General features: G+C 43.0%; 1 protein-coding gene across 2 annotated transcripts in view; it reads left to right on the top strand.

The window, feature by feature from the left end:
• Prmt9 (protein arginine methyltransferase 9) overlaps window positions 1–11810 on the top strand; it is a 38722-nt gene extending 26912 nt beyond the window's left edge. Inside the window, exons 10-13 of one of the 2 annotated variants that reach the window (XM_021170000.3) lie at window positions 498–651; window positions 3753–3875; window positions 4159–4395; window positions 11004–11810. In XM_021170000.3, the coding sequence (XP_021025659.1) occupies window positions 498–651; window positions 3753–3875; window positions 4159–4374 (493 nt within the window). In that variant the 3' untranslated portion in view covers window positions 4375–4395; window positions 11004–11810. Of the gene's footprint in view, window positions 1–497; window positions 652–3752; window positions 3876–4158; window positions 6217–11003 lie in introns of those variants that run through there. The other variant, XM_085843804.1, reaches the window with a different exon arrangement.
• Window positions 11811–14693: the final 2883 nt, after the last annotated feature.

Here is a 14693-nt window from a genome sequence, read left to right as displayed (position 1 = left end):
ATGGTTCACCATTAATGATTATGACCTGTTATTAAGAATTTACCAGGCTAGAGAGATAGCTCAGCAGTTAAGAGCACTGACTGCTCTTCTGAAGGTCCTGAGTTCAAATCTCAGCAAACACATGGTGCTCACAACCATCCGTAATGAGATCTGACTCCCTCTTCAGGTGTGTCTGCAGACAGCTACAGTGTACTTACATATAATAAGTAAATAAATCTTTAAAAAAAAGACCAAAGAACTTTCCATTCATAAAAAGAATTATTATTATTATTATTATCATTATTATTATTATTATTATTATTATTATTATTTACCTTAGTCTGTCTCCTGAGTTAACAGTCCAAATATGACTTCTTGGGCAATTATTTCTAGTGGTTTAAATTCTGAGCTACTAGCCACTAGTGACAAGGTCCACCAAACTACATACCATCTATACTTAATTAATTTACAATGCTTGCTTATAACTAAGGCTTTTAAAAGTATTTACCCCTTTTCAGATGTTTATTGCAGTCTGGAGGCAAGATCTTCCCACAGTATGTGCTGATGTTTGGGATGCTTGTGGAGTCCCAGACGCTGGTAGAAGAGAGTGCGGTTCAAGGGACAGAACATACTCTTGGGCTAAACATAGCACCTTTTATTAACCAGTTCCAGGTAAGTGTCTAGAGCACTGTGCAGCCAGGATGTCAGTATCTCCCGGGGTCTTTGTCTCTTCTTTTGAGTTTTTCCCTAGTTAGCAGGTTTAGTTGGATAAGAAGGGCTGTCAGTTTCCTGGAGTGAAGGAACAGGCCAGGGATGAAATCAACCTGAGGGTTAGAATAACCAAGGTCTTTTGTCGTGAATACTGACTAAAGTTAATAGAGTTTGCTCTGCATCGCTGTCATGGAATAAAAGAACAAGAGGTTTTAGGCATGCAGTAAACAGTTGTACTTTTGTAACAAAGAAGCATCCAGAAGACTGTATCCGAAGCTTGAATTTCTGTATTGAAGCTTCAGATCAGCTACTGATTGGCATGGGCAGCTGGAGTCCAGGTCTGGGCCATCTGTCTGCATAGCAGGGGTGGGTGGGGCTCAAGAGGGAAGGTTAGTACCAGTTTAGGAAACGAGGAGTCGCTGGGATTTAGAAAGAGAGTGACACCCACACAGATGCACATGTGTGTGTTTAAGGTGTGTCTAGCTAGAGTGCCCAGGGAAGCCACGTGGGGTTCAAGATGGATGAAGTGGGATGTTGAGTACAAAGTCAGAGAGATGATGTCTAAAGGCTCTGACTAGTCAGCTCTTGAGGGTGCCTGAAGTCTTCCTTGACAGAACCTACTTAAGGAATAAATGATTTAACTACTCTTTTGGGGGTTTGGGGATGTGGCTAACCAAGGTTTTAGAGTTAGCTTAATATCTCTCTCTTGTGAAGATTTAATAAAGAGGATACACTTAGCACAAGGTAGAGATGCTGTTTCTGTGCATGGTCCCAAACTGCCACCATCTATCTTTCTATTGTAATGTTTTAAAAGAATTATTTTCTTATTTTAGTGTGTGAGTGTTTGTATGCATGTGTATCTTGTGAGTGCATTGCTCATGTAGTCTAGAGGAGATAAGATCTGGAACTAGAATTACAGGTGGTTGTGAGCCACCCTGGCATCTATCTGCCAGAGCGGTAACCACTCTTAACTGCTAGGACATCTCTCCAGTCCCTATCTTTCTATTTTATTCCCACTTGATCCTGACTCCAGCAGCTCTTAATTCTGTCAGGGTCTACAAGATGCTGGTCCTGTTGCCCTTTCACAGTGTCTCCCTCCCATGACCACTGTGCCCTTGTGGTCTGTGTGGTTTTCGTATAATGTAAGTGGGATAATGCACTCCATCCCCCAGTGTTCTTGAACGAGCATGCCTTGGTTAAGCCCCACCCACTGTGTTTCTACAGAACATACATAACACCATACAGTTGGCCCGTTTACCATGGTCACTTGACCACTTATGTAAAGACAGTCCTTAACCTTCTTTAGCAGTTTTATATTTTAAGAGTCTGTTTACCCCATTGCCTTAGTATTGTGTCCTCTCTTAGGATGATTGACCACTAGAAAACTGTGTCAATCAATGAAACAGAATCAGAGGTTGTTAAAAGAATATAATACACTAACCACTATTCCTCTCCTTCAGGATCAGGGCTTAGACAGGGACTACAGACTCCTCAGTCAACTCCTCAGCTGTTCCTTGGCAGAAAGAGGGCAAGACCTCTAACTCCAGCATTAACACTATATAGTCAGATACCTCCTTGCCCTCAAGACCTAGGATGCCATTTCTGATTCCAGAAATGGAATTAAATGATTCCACACCCTAGATAGATAGCTGCCCAGTATGAGAATCTCTGATATGGTGTGGGACATGCCCCATGGGGTAAATCAGGATCCTTAGGCAGCATCACAGAGGGTTAGGTGTAGAATGATGGAACAACCTGCGTTGAAAAGGTCTCTTTGGTGACTGTTAGGAATAAAACATTTGTGAAGCCAGTCAGAGACATATCCATAATAGTTAGTCAATGAGAGTGGTGGCTTAGACTGGAACTGGGGCCAAGTGTGCTTCTGCATAGATTTTAAAGGTGGGAGTTTTATAGATTGGATGTAGAATATGAGAAAGGACCAGAAAAGATAGTTACCATTTATTAATGTAGGGAAACAGTGGAGTGGTAAGCAGTATTGTGTATATAAGAGGTGTCAGAGGGGGTCATTGAGCAGCTGGATAAGGATTCAAAGAAAACTAGGCTAAGCATGTAAAGTTGGCAGTCAGTATCATGGATGCCATAGAGTGGACGGCACACTAGGGGTGTGCAAAGAAAGGCTTGAGAACTGAATATAGAGAGCTTGCAAGGTACTAAGATTTAGTGTAATAGCAGCAGGGGAAGCTAGGAGGTTAAGCTGAGAAAAGTGAGGACAGGCAGTACGATGCAGGAGAGCTGTGAGCATTTCAGTCCCAGACAGGTTCTCAGGGCCTGGCATAAGCAGGAGCCCACGGCACAGTCCAGGGAAGATTGGAGTGCCTGGGCGAGGTTGGTATATCTGGCCACTCATGAAGACTGAACTGAGCCTCTCCCAGAAAGGAAAGCATCCTCTGAGCATCACCATCTTTTTAGTTCAGACAAGGAAGAGGCTTCAGAATCCTGGGCCTGGCTGCAAACTGCCATGGTGTGTGCCCTGAGCAGCTGGCCTTTCACACTCCCCAGTGACTTGAATTTGTAGCCAAGGTTTTGAAAGGACCACAGCTCTGTATAGCAGAGATCATTTTTCTGAGTGAATCTGTTCAGATGAAATTTTGTTTGTTTGTTTGTTTGTGACAAGATCTCATTGGTTAGACTTGGCTATTCTGGAACTCACTGTTAGACCAAGCTGGCCTCTCACAGAGCTACCTTGGCCTCTGACTCCGGTATTTAGGGCATGAGCCACCATGCCTGGCTGAATTTGGTGTCTCTGATCAAATACAGTAAATACTAAATGTTACATTGTTTGCTTGTTAGTATACATGTTCTAGGTATAAATGTTTTTGGTGTGGTTTGGCCACTTGAAAGTGTAGTGTGTTTCCTTCCAAGAAAAAAGCCTGTAAGTAACAAAGCACACCAAAGTGCTGAACCTGCCTACAAACCTAGCTTTTCATGCCTTAGGACTGATGCGCAAAATACCGAGGCATAGGAAGCATTGTCAGAGGAGCTGATTACAGATGGAGTGCTGACTGCGAAATGATCAAAGTGAAAGTGGGCTCTCTTTTTAGGTGCCTATCCGGGTATGTCTGGATTTATCTTCTTTGCCATGTGTCCCTTTAAGCCAACCAGTGGAACTGTTGAGATTGGATCTGATGACTCCATATTTGAACACTTCCAATAAAGAAGTAAAGGTAAGGACAGCTACAAATGATCACTCTTGTCATTTCAAGACATTTACCTTAAATGGAAGGTACTATCTTTATTTACATGGGCTATCATTTCCTTTGAAGAGTTAAATCTTATTCTAAACAACATGCAAACATAGACTAGATAAATATTAGTGTCTAAAATTAGTTATAATTAAATTAGAATGAGTAGTTAAATATATATTTAGTTTTTGTATTCATATTGATTAGAAAGAAAAAAAAAGACCTAACTTTCCTTGATGGAATGTTCAAAATTTACTTTCTACAGGTCCGTGTGTGCAGGTCTGGTCGAGTGACCGCTGTTCCATTTTGGTTTCATTTGTGCCTGGATGATGAGGTCAGGTTGGACACCTCAGGTGAAGCCTCCCACTGGAAACAAGCTGCAGTGGTTCTGGATGATCCCATCCAAGTACAAGAGGGAGAGGAGCTTGTACTCAGCGTTGAGCATCACAAAAGCAACGTCAGCATCACAGTGAAGCAGTGAGATTGTCATCGAACAATGAATGTATGAAAATCCTTGGAGTCCTTAAAAATGTTTAAGGGTTGCAATAATAAAGCCCACGTTAAAAGTCTTAAAGTGTATGTAACATTATTTTTAAAATGTAGACTTTGCTTTCTAGACAAGGATATATCTTTTGTTTCTTTAGATTGGGAAGCCATTGTGTTGGGATTTTGTTGAGACTTTGTAGGGATTTGAAAGGTGTCTGCCTCATGGTCATCTCAGTTAAGCAAATGGTTAAGGTTTCCAGATCTTGGCTTATAATGGGGCAATGTGTAAAAGCCTGGCAGCAGTGGCTCTGAATCAGAGCCTGCTTCTGTTAGGTACTGGGTGTATTAAAGAATGAAGGGCGTAGGGAGAAGTGTCCTCAGGAGGCAATGTTTCCTTCTCTACTTTGGCAAAAAGAAAGTTAAACATCAATGGCAAACAAAAGCTTAAAAATGCCAAAGCAGAATTTGTGTAAATTCAAATTTTGATTTGAATGCCCTGTTGCAAAGCTTTGTACCCATTTTTTAAAATTAATTTATTTTATGTCTATGAGTGCACTGTAGCTATCTTCAGACATGCCAGAAGAGGGCATCAGATCCCATTATAGATGGTTGTGAACCACCATGTGGTTGCTGGGAATTGAACTCAGGATCTCTAGAAGAGCAGCCAATGCTCTAAACCACTGAGCTATCTCCCCAGTCCAGGAACCTATTTTCAATTGTTGATATTATTTTCTGATTGATGTAGCACATTTCAGAAAGTCCTTGCCCTTGTGTGCATCTCTGTCCCTGTCTTCCTCTCTGTCTCTGTCCCTGTCTCCTCTCTCTTCTCCTCTCCTCACCTTTCTTTCTGTGTTCCTTCCTTGCTACATTTATTTATGGACAGGGCCTTATGTATCCCAGGCTGGTCTCAAATTAGCTCTTTATCTGAGGATAATCTTTAATTTCTGAATCTCCTATCTATTTCCTCAAGGCTGACATTACATTTTATGTGTAAACTGCTGGGAACCAAGCTCCGAGCTTTGGACATGCTAGTCAAGTATTTTGGTAAGCTGTGTCCCCATGCCTTGTTTATTTACTCAGAGTCAACTCGGCTTCACTCGATCTTTTCTGTTTCATTAATGTCTGCCTTCATCTTAATAATCTCTTTTCAACCACTGTTTTGGGTCTGACTTGTTCTTAGTTCTCTAAGACTCTAAGGTTCGATGTCACTTATTTGAGAACCTCTGTTTGGTTTGTTTGTTTTTACTGTGGGCATGTTTACCTACATCTTTCCTCTTGGGAATGCTTTTGCCAGGCCTCATAGGTGTCCGTATGGTCTGTTTGTCTTTTGCTTTGAGTCTTGAGTTTGTATTGCCTTCTTGATCTCTTCACTGACTGTGCGCTGTTCAATGGTGTGCTGTTGAATTCCCCCAAGCTTGCATGCTCTGTAGTCCCTCTTGCTATTGACTTTTAGCACTGTGATCACAGTAAGAGGAGTTATTTCAAATCCCTCGTGTTTGCTAAGGCTTATGTCCCGCTACAGGATCTATTCTGGGCCTTTCAGAGTCAGTTCTGCAGGTTGCTGAGAAGTCTATTCAGAAGCGTTTGGGTGGACTGTCCTGTACCTTCCATACGGTGGTCTATTGATATATGATGTCATTTAGCTGAGGCACTTTACTTTTTGTCAAGATGATCTGCTAGTGACAATGGAATATTGAAATCACTCACTATGTTTTGGGATTAATTTGTGACTTTTTATTTGACTTATAACTTTCATTTGTGTGCTGGAGAGATGGCACAGCAGTTAGGAGCACTGACTGCTCATTCAGAGATCCTGAGTTCAATTCCTAGCAACTACATGGTGGCTCCCAACCATCTGTAATGGGACCCAATGCCCTCTTCTGATATGTCTGAAGACAGCTACAGTGTACTCATATACATAAAATAAATAAATAACTTTTAAAAAGCCAATCTATTTTTTTTTAATTATTTGCATGTGGTTTGTGTAAGGAGAGCCTGTATGGGCTAGTTTGCATACATTTATGCATACATGTTGAACCCTGAGGTTGATATGGTGTTTCTCAGTCACTCATTCTTGTTTATTGAAGTATGTTCTCTTTCTGAAGTCAGAGAGTACCAAGAACAGTAACTCTATCTGGCCACATTGCCTTGGGGATCCTGGCTGCCTCCAGAATGCTGGCATCTCAGGCAAGCACCACAGCTGCCTGGCTTGGATGTTGGTACTAGAGTTCTGTATTCCGGTCCTGCTACTTGTGTTCAAGCTCTGCTGCCGAGCCATTGTTCTATCTGGATCTCTGACTTTCCATTGAGCAGTTTTTGTTTTTTGAAATAGGTGCATAGAAATTGAGAATTGTAATGTCCTCTTGATAGATTGTCACCTTAGATAAAATGACTTCTCTAAGGCCTTTCGTCTGGCTCTGCCATGTACTAGAACAGTGACACTTTGCTTGTTTATAGTTCCATTTGTTTGGAATAGCTTTCCCATCCTTTCATCCTGTGGTGCATCTGTTTGTAATGGGGACACATTTTTTGTTTGTTTGTTTGTTTGTTTTGTTTTTGTTTTTCAAGACAGGGTTTCACTGTATAGCACTGGCTGTCCTGGAGCTCACTTTGTAGACCAGGCTGGCCTCGAACTGAGATCCGCCTGACTCTGCCTCCCGAAGGCTGGGATTAAAGGCGTGCGCCTTTGAAGGCAACAGATAACTTGATCCTCACTTTGACCCCCAGATCTTCACAAGTGTCTTTGGGGACTGAGAAGGTCCACATCAGTCCTGTAACGTTGTGATATTTGCTGGTCCTAATCTTCATTTGTTTTACTACAGTTGCAGCAGCTATCTTTTTTTTTTTTTTTTCCCATAGTCTCTTGGGTTTATGTGTGTTTTCTTCAGTCCAAAAAATAATTTCCAGCATCTTCTGCTAGCCTGGCTCAGCAGTCTTGGGAAGTTGAGTCTGTCCCTACAGTGTTATACTAACTGCAATAGCAATTTGCTGGGAGCCTTAGTTTGGGTTCCTATTGCTGTGAAGAGACCCCGTGACCCCGTGACCACAGCAACCTTTATAAAGAAAAAAAAAACCCCAAAAACATATTCATTGGGGTTGGCTGACAGTTCAGAGGTTTATTAGTCCGTTAATGTCATGACAGGAAGCTTTGTGGCCGGCAGGCAGACATGGTGCTGGACCAGTGATCCGAAGATAGCAGGAAAGAGTGAGCTACTGGGCCTGACTTGAGCTTTTTTTTTTTTTTTTTTTTTTTTTTTTTTGAGACAGGGTTTCTCTGTATAGCCCTGGCTGTCCTGGAACTCACTTTGTAGACCAGACTGGTCTTGAAATCCACCTGCCTCTGCCTCCTGAGTGCTGCAATTAAAGGCATGCAGCCCGACTTGAGCTTCTTAAACCTCAAAGCCCACCCCTAGTGATGCACTTTCTCTAATAAGGCTGCACCTAGCTCCACAAGGCCACACATCCTGACCCTTTCAGACAGTGCCGTTCCTGTGGGGGTCATTTTCCTTCAGATCACCACACGGTATGGTGATCTGAGATGGAAGTTACTGTCTTTCAGACCTTGCCAGACTTCATTCCTAACTGTCTTCTTTTAAAATGTTGCTAAGAAGTCTGCTATTTTAATGAGCCAGGCTTTATAATGTGACTTTTGATGCTTTGAGTGCTTTGAGGTTTCCTGAGTTCTCAGTGGGTATAGCTCCTCTGGGTTGGGAGTTCACATAGCTACATTGCTTGGTATTCCAGCTTCCTGTGCTTTTGCCCTGAACCTCTGTTGTTAGGTTGTTGGCTGATTTTTTTTTTTTCATTTCTTTTTTTTTTTTTTAATATTACCTTAGAGCTAGAGCCATGACCCAACAGCACTAGCTGTTTTTGCAGAGGACTGGGTTTTGAATCCCAGCACCTAAATGGCAGCTCACAACAGTCTTCAATTCCAGTTCCAGAGGGTCCAATCCTCTCTTCTGGCTTCTGTGGGCACCAGCCATGCACACTGGTGTATTGACTTACAGGTAGGTGAGACATCCACACACATCAAGTAAAAAATATAACTGGAAGAATATCTGCTGCTCTTGCAGAGGACCCAAGTTTGGTTCTAGGCCACATGTGGCTTACAGCCATCTGTAACTCTAGTTCCATGGGACCTGACCACCTGTTCAGATCTGAAGCACTAGGCACACATACATAACTCATAAACCTGAAAGTAAATGTTTAAAAGATTATGTCACCTTTATTCTTTTACTGGAAGTGTCCATAGTGTCCAAGAGAGATATGGGTCTAACAAAGTCGGGGTGTTATTTTCTTCTAGATTACTGTTCCTGGCCTGGCCCTAGTACTCTGATAATGTCTGCAACAATAATTGCTATCAAGGGGTAGGCCGACCGAAAATACCATACAGCCAAGTAAAACCCAATTGTCCTTTACTATCTTAGGAAGTAAAGGGGATTGAGAGTACCTGGTGCACTAGTGTATTTGCTCCTGTGGGTCTGAAGAGGAATGAAGATGAGTACTGGATCAGTAGAGGTAGGGGAGAGGGATGAGAACAGGAGAGGGCGCGAAGAGATGTTAAGTTTCAGGTAACAGAACAGCCCCAGCTCTGAGGAGGAGGACACAGAGACTGCAAACCAGCCCAGCATTATTTTCCTTAGAGACAGGGAAGTGGAGAAAGAACAACAAACTTGACAGGAAGGAGCATGGGGAGGCCTGGGCAGGGACAGGGCTGTTTGCTGGTCTCAAGTGGAGGCGTTTCTTCACCATTCCAAGGAGTTTCATACATTCACTGTTCGATGACAATCTCACTGCTTCACTGTGATGCTGACGTTGCTTTTGAGATGCTCAGCGCTAAGTACAAGGCGTTTTGGTCCTGGTTTCCAGCAGCCTGCCCTGTTCTTGGTATTCTTTAACTGCCTGGTCCTAGCTATTGGTCACAGACCAAGTGTTGCCCCCATCCCAGCTCCCAAGGATCTTGTTTCGAAAGCTGTTCTTGCTTCAGAGTTTCTCTCTTGCAGGCTGGGTTACAGATGCTGAGAAGGTCTCACCTGGTCAATCCTCCGGAAAATTGTTGCCAGAGTTGACCCCACTGTCGTATAGCCAGTGGCCAGCATGCTTTCCTTTGCTGCCTATGGTTGATTGTATAAGGCTGAGGCCTGTGGCCTTTTCCTGGCAGTTTGTCCATTGCTGTCATCCTTGTTCAGCTCACATTTGGGCTGTCATGTTGGTGACCCTTCTTATGTCACTAGGAGACAGTCTCGCAGCAAACTCCCAGCTCCTCTGATTCTTACAACCTTTCTGCTTCTCTCTTCCACAAAGTTCCTGCGATGTAGGAGTAGAAGCATCTCATAGATGTGTCCACTGGGACTGGGCTCTGCAGCAGCTCTACATTTTGATGGGTTATGGTTTTCTGTAATGGTTTCCTTCTGTTGCAGAGAAGTTTCCTTGATGAGGGGTAAAAACTACACTTATCGGTGGGTTTAAAGACAAATGATTATAGTTTTTCCCTAGGGATTATGATGATTTACTAAATTAGTGGTATAGCTTCTCCTCCAATATTTACTAGCAGTAATTAGTTAGCTGGGTTTCCAGTGCTAGGCATGGTTTGTTTCTTGAGCAGGTCTTACATCTAGAGAGCTGTAGTTTACAGCCAAGGTATGCATACCACTACTGCACCCTTTGGGTTATCATGTCATGCTGGCTGTTGACGTGGTTGTTATAGCTGTGTGTAGGACCTTGGAAGCTTGCATGGTGCTTTCTGGTGCTATGGTATTCTGAAAGTCACCACCAAAGCTGATGATTCAGGGACTTGTGTATTCTCTTCTTACTGAGTTACAGGTCACACATCTGCAGGTCTTACACAGTAAGTTGATTTTGGTGTCTGATGTAAAATAAGGGTCATGCTTTGGTATATAATCCAGAATTCCTGGGATCATTCCCTGTGCAAACTATTTTTTCTAGTGTTGTGGGGTCCACTTGGATCTAACACAGCTCAAACAATAAGGTCAGTGCATAAAGAAAAGTTCATTGTAATCAACCCATTACTGATCTATCAGACTCAGAACAGACTCAGGAACTGAACTGTAACCCAAGCCAAACGGCTACAGAGGTTTTAAGCATGTTAGCGTTAGGAACCAATCCTGGCCCCACTGGAAGAGTTAATTTTCTCAACTCTTGAGTCAACATTCCAGACCACCATATTTTTGACCACCATAACTTTGTAATAATTTCTTTTTTTCTAGAGACTGTGGAGGGGGTTGTGTGTGGGGGTGGTTCTCACTCTAGTGCTCAGGCTAATCTCAAACTTGTGGGTTCAAATGACCCTTCTGCCTTAGCTTTATAAGTGTGACGACAGGGAATGAGCCATGGCACCCAGCTTGTATTCCAATCAGAGAATGTCCAACTTTCCTCAGAAGTGGTTTGGCCATTCTTTCACATTTCTATATGAATTTTAGGATTAGTCTTTATTTAAATAATGCCACGAGAATTCTGATGGCAATGACACTGAATCTATGTATTCATAAGGGCAGTGTGGACATTCTGATAAAATGATTCATTCTGATTCACAAGGTATTCTTCCATTCATTTTTATCTTCTGTTTCTTTGATTAGTGTTTTCTGATTTTGTTTTTTTTCCTAGACCTGGCTGGTGTGGAACTCATCACAGTCTGTCTACCTCTGCTTCTCAAGTGCTGGGTTGAAAGGTATTATACTGCAGAAGCACTATGTGCAGGAAAGGCACATCTGTAATCAGAATCATTATCTACTCCAGGAAGAACAAAACATTGTCCTTTCCACAGAGGAAGTGGTAGATGTAGTCAACCTGCTACCAGGCTGCTGGCTGGTCATCGTGGGAATGGTGCCATATCAGGGGCTCACTGTTGGTCTCTGCTGTGGGTAGATCTGGCATTCAGCTGCAGCCTTGGTGAGTGGAAGTCCACGTTATTGAGCCCAAGCATAACCCCCATCCTGGCCACCATGGTCACTTTGTTCATGTGGCCTTTGGGCAATGGCAGGGATGGCTAGGGAAAGAGGCTGATTATCCACAGTGGGTATTTGATTACTGAATGAGCATTTACATGGGACATCAAGTATCTCCACATCCTTTGTACATTTGGAGAGATCTGTCCACATACTTCTCCACCAGATGTCTTTCTCACCAATTTTCCAATCGTGATCTTTACATCCAGCCCATCCAACCCAATCTAGTTATCCCATGGTCCTGACACCTCCAATACACTGGGTTCTTCTGATGCAACTAGGCTTTAACAATTGCCTCTCATAGGCTCTTTTCATGGTGCCAAGCCTCAAATCCTTTGCATGACCCCTTCAGTCCTGGGCTGTCAACTGCAACTGAGGCTGCACTTTCACCAATGGCCTTCCCTGGCCTCTCACTGTGCCAAGCCTCAGCTTCTCTCCATGACCCCTCCACACCTTCAAAGCCAGTACCACCTGGGTGATTCTTAACTATTATCAAGTTCAGCTGCAGCATGAGGTACAACCTTGGCCATATCTGAAACACAGCTTCTTTGTGCCCTCAGAAAACACTTTCCAGAAGATTTCACCTCAGTGATGCTGGTCTCTTTTTAATCACTGCTAACTTCTTAGCTCCAGCTAACCAGCATCAGTTGTCCCAGTGGTCCCTTCTATTCTTGACTCTAAAGCCAGAGCCACATGATAAAGCTGCTGAGTTCTGCTGCTTGATGGGGCTGAGACATGGAGCCCTTGTCCTATTATATTATCTCCAGCTTTGTTTTCCAACTCCTTCACTGCCTAAGCTTGCCTGTCCTGGAACTAGCTCTGTAGATTGACCTTGAACTCAGAGCTCTGCCTGCCTCTCTCCTGGGATTAAAGGTGTATATCATCATGCCTGGACTTGTGCTTTTCTTCACCTAGAACCTGGTCTGTTCAAGGCTGGCCTTGAACTCAGAGAGATGTTTGCCTTTGCCTCCTGGGATTAAAGGCTTGTTTTGCCAAGCCTGGATCTAAACTTTGCTGGGTAGGATCTTGCCTCAAGGTCACCACTCCCTTAATTCAATTTAATATTCTTGAACACAGGATTCAGCTCCATTTCACTTCCTGGTGCCCCTTTAATACTTGAGCCATATATTTTATATTTTTCCTTTCTCAGCGTGCTATGCTTGCTTAAAATGCTCTTCATGAGACTTATCCAGAGAACAAAGTCTGTGATGCAAGTTTCTGAGACTTCCTTTGTCAATAAAATTAATCTTCAGTGTTTTCACTTTAGTCTCAGGCAGACTCTTCAATCAAGGGCAAAAAGTAGTCACATTTTTCACCAAAATACCACAAAAATAGTCTCCAGGCCATATATTGAAATTTTACACTGAAACCTTCTGGGCCAGGTCTGCACAATTCAAATCTCTCTCTTAGTAATAGAGACTTCCATATTCCTGCTAGGATAGCCCATTAAATCCCATTTAAAACATTCACCTGCTTTCCAAATCCAAAGTCCCCAAATCCACATATTCCAAACAAAAGCATGGTTAGGCCCATCACAGCAATATCCCACTCCTGGTACCATCTTCTGCCTTAGTTAGGGTTTTATAGCTGTGAACAGACACCATGACTGAGGCAACTCTTTTTATTTATTTATTTATTTATTTATTTATTTATTTTTAATATTTTTTATTACGTATTTTCCTCAATTACATTTCCAATGCTATTCCAAAAGTCCCCCATACCCTCCCCCCAACTTCCCTACCCACCCAATCCCATTTTTTTGGCCCTGGCATTCCCCTGTACTGGGGCATATAAAGTTTGCATGTCCAATGGGCCTCTCTTTCCAGTGATGGCCGACTAGGCCATCTTTTGATACATATGCAGCTAGAGTCAAGAGCTCCAGAGTACTGGTTAGTTCATAATGTTGTTCCACCTATAGGGTTGCAGATCCCTTTAGCTCCTTGGGTACTTTCTCTAGCTCCTCCATTGGGAGCCCTGTGATCCATCCAATAGCTGACTGTGAGCATCCACTTCTGTGTTTGCTAGGCCCCGGCATAGTCTCACAAGAGACAGCTATATCTGGGTCCTATCAGCAAAATCTTGCTAGTGTATGCAATGGTGTCAGTGTTTGGAAGCTGATTATGGGATGGATCCCTGGATATGGCAGTCTCTAGATGGTCCATCCTTTCGTCACAGCTCCAAACTTTGTCTCTGTAACTCCTTCCATGGGTGTTTTGTTCCCAATTCTAAGAAGGGGCACAGTGTCCACACTTTGGTCTTCATTCTTCTTGAGTTTCATGCGTTTAGCAAGTTGTATCTTATATCTTGGGTATCCTAAGTTTTGGGCTAATATCCACTTATCAGTGAGTACATATTGTGTGAGTTCCTTTGTGATTGTGTTACCTCACTCAGGATGATGCCCTCCAGGTCCATCCATTTGCCTAGGAATTTCATAAATTCATTCTTTTTAATAGCTGAGTAGTACTCCATTGTGTAAATGTACCACATTTTCTGTATCCATTCCTCTGTTGAGGGGCATCTGGGTTCTTTCCAGCTTCTGGCTATTATAAATAAGGCTGCTATGAACATAGTGGAGCATGTGTCCTTCTTACCGGTTGGGACATCTTCTGGATATATGCCCAGGAGAGGTATTGCTGGATCCTCCGGTAGTACTATGCCCAATTTTCTAAGGAACCGCCAGACTGATTTCCAGAGTGGTTGTACAAGCTTGCAATCCCACCAACAATGGAGGAGTGTTCCTCTTTCTCCACATCCTCGCCAGCATCTGCTGTCACCTGAATTTTTGATCTTAGCCATTCTGACTGGTGTGAGGTGGAATCTCAGGGTTGTTTTGATTTGCATTTCCCTGATAATTAAGGATGTTGAACCTTTTTTTTCAGGTGCTTCTCTGCCATTTGGTATTCCTGAGGCAACTCTTATAAGGACAATATTTAATTAGGGCTGGCTTACAGGTTCATAGGGTCAGTCCATTATCATCTAGGCAGGAACATGGCAACATCCATGCAGGCATGGTGCAGGAGGAGCTGAGAGTTCTACATCTTCATCTGAAGGCTGCTAGAATACTGGCTTCCAGGCAGCTAGGATAAGGGTCTTTAAAGCCCACACCCACAGTGACACATCTACTCCAACCGGGCCATACCTTCTAATAGTGCCAATCATATGCAAACCATCACAGGCCAGGTGCAATAACTCATCCTTCACCTTAGAAGGAATAACTCTGTATGCCCACTGGCTTCCTAAGAATTTCAGAGGTAGAAAGTCCTTGATTTATTTATTTTGAGACAGGACCACTTTCTCTGTGTAACAGCCTAAACTGTCTGAACTCTGAGATCCATCTGCTTCTGCCTTC

The sequence above is a fragment of the Mus caroli genome, unplaced genomic scaffold (assembly GCF_978045245.1).
Source record: "Mus caroli unplaced genomic scaffold, Mus_caroli_1 scaffold_10, whole genome shotgun sequence".
NCBI classification, from domain to species: Eukaryota; Metazoa; Chordata; class Mammalia; order Rodentia; family Muridae; genus Mus; species Mus caroli.
Note: the sequence above shows the minus strand (reverse complement) of the source record. Positions and strands in the feature narration are given on the sequence as shown.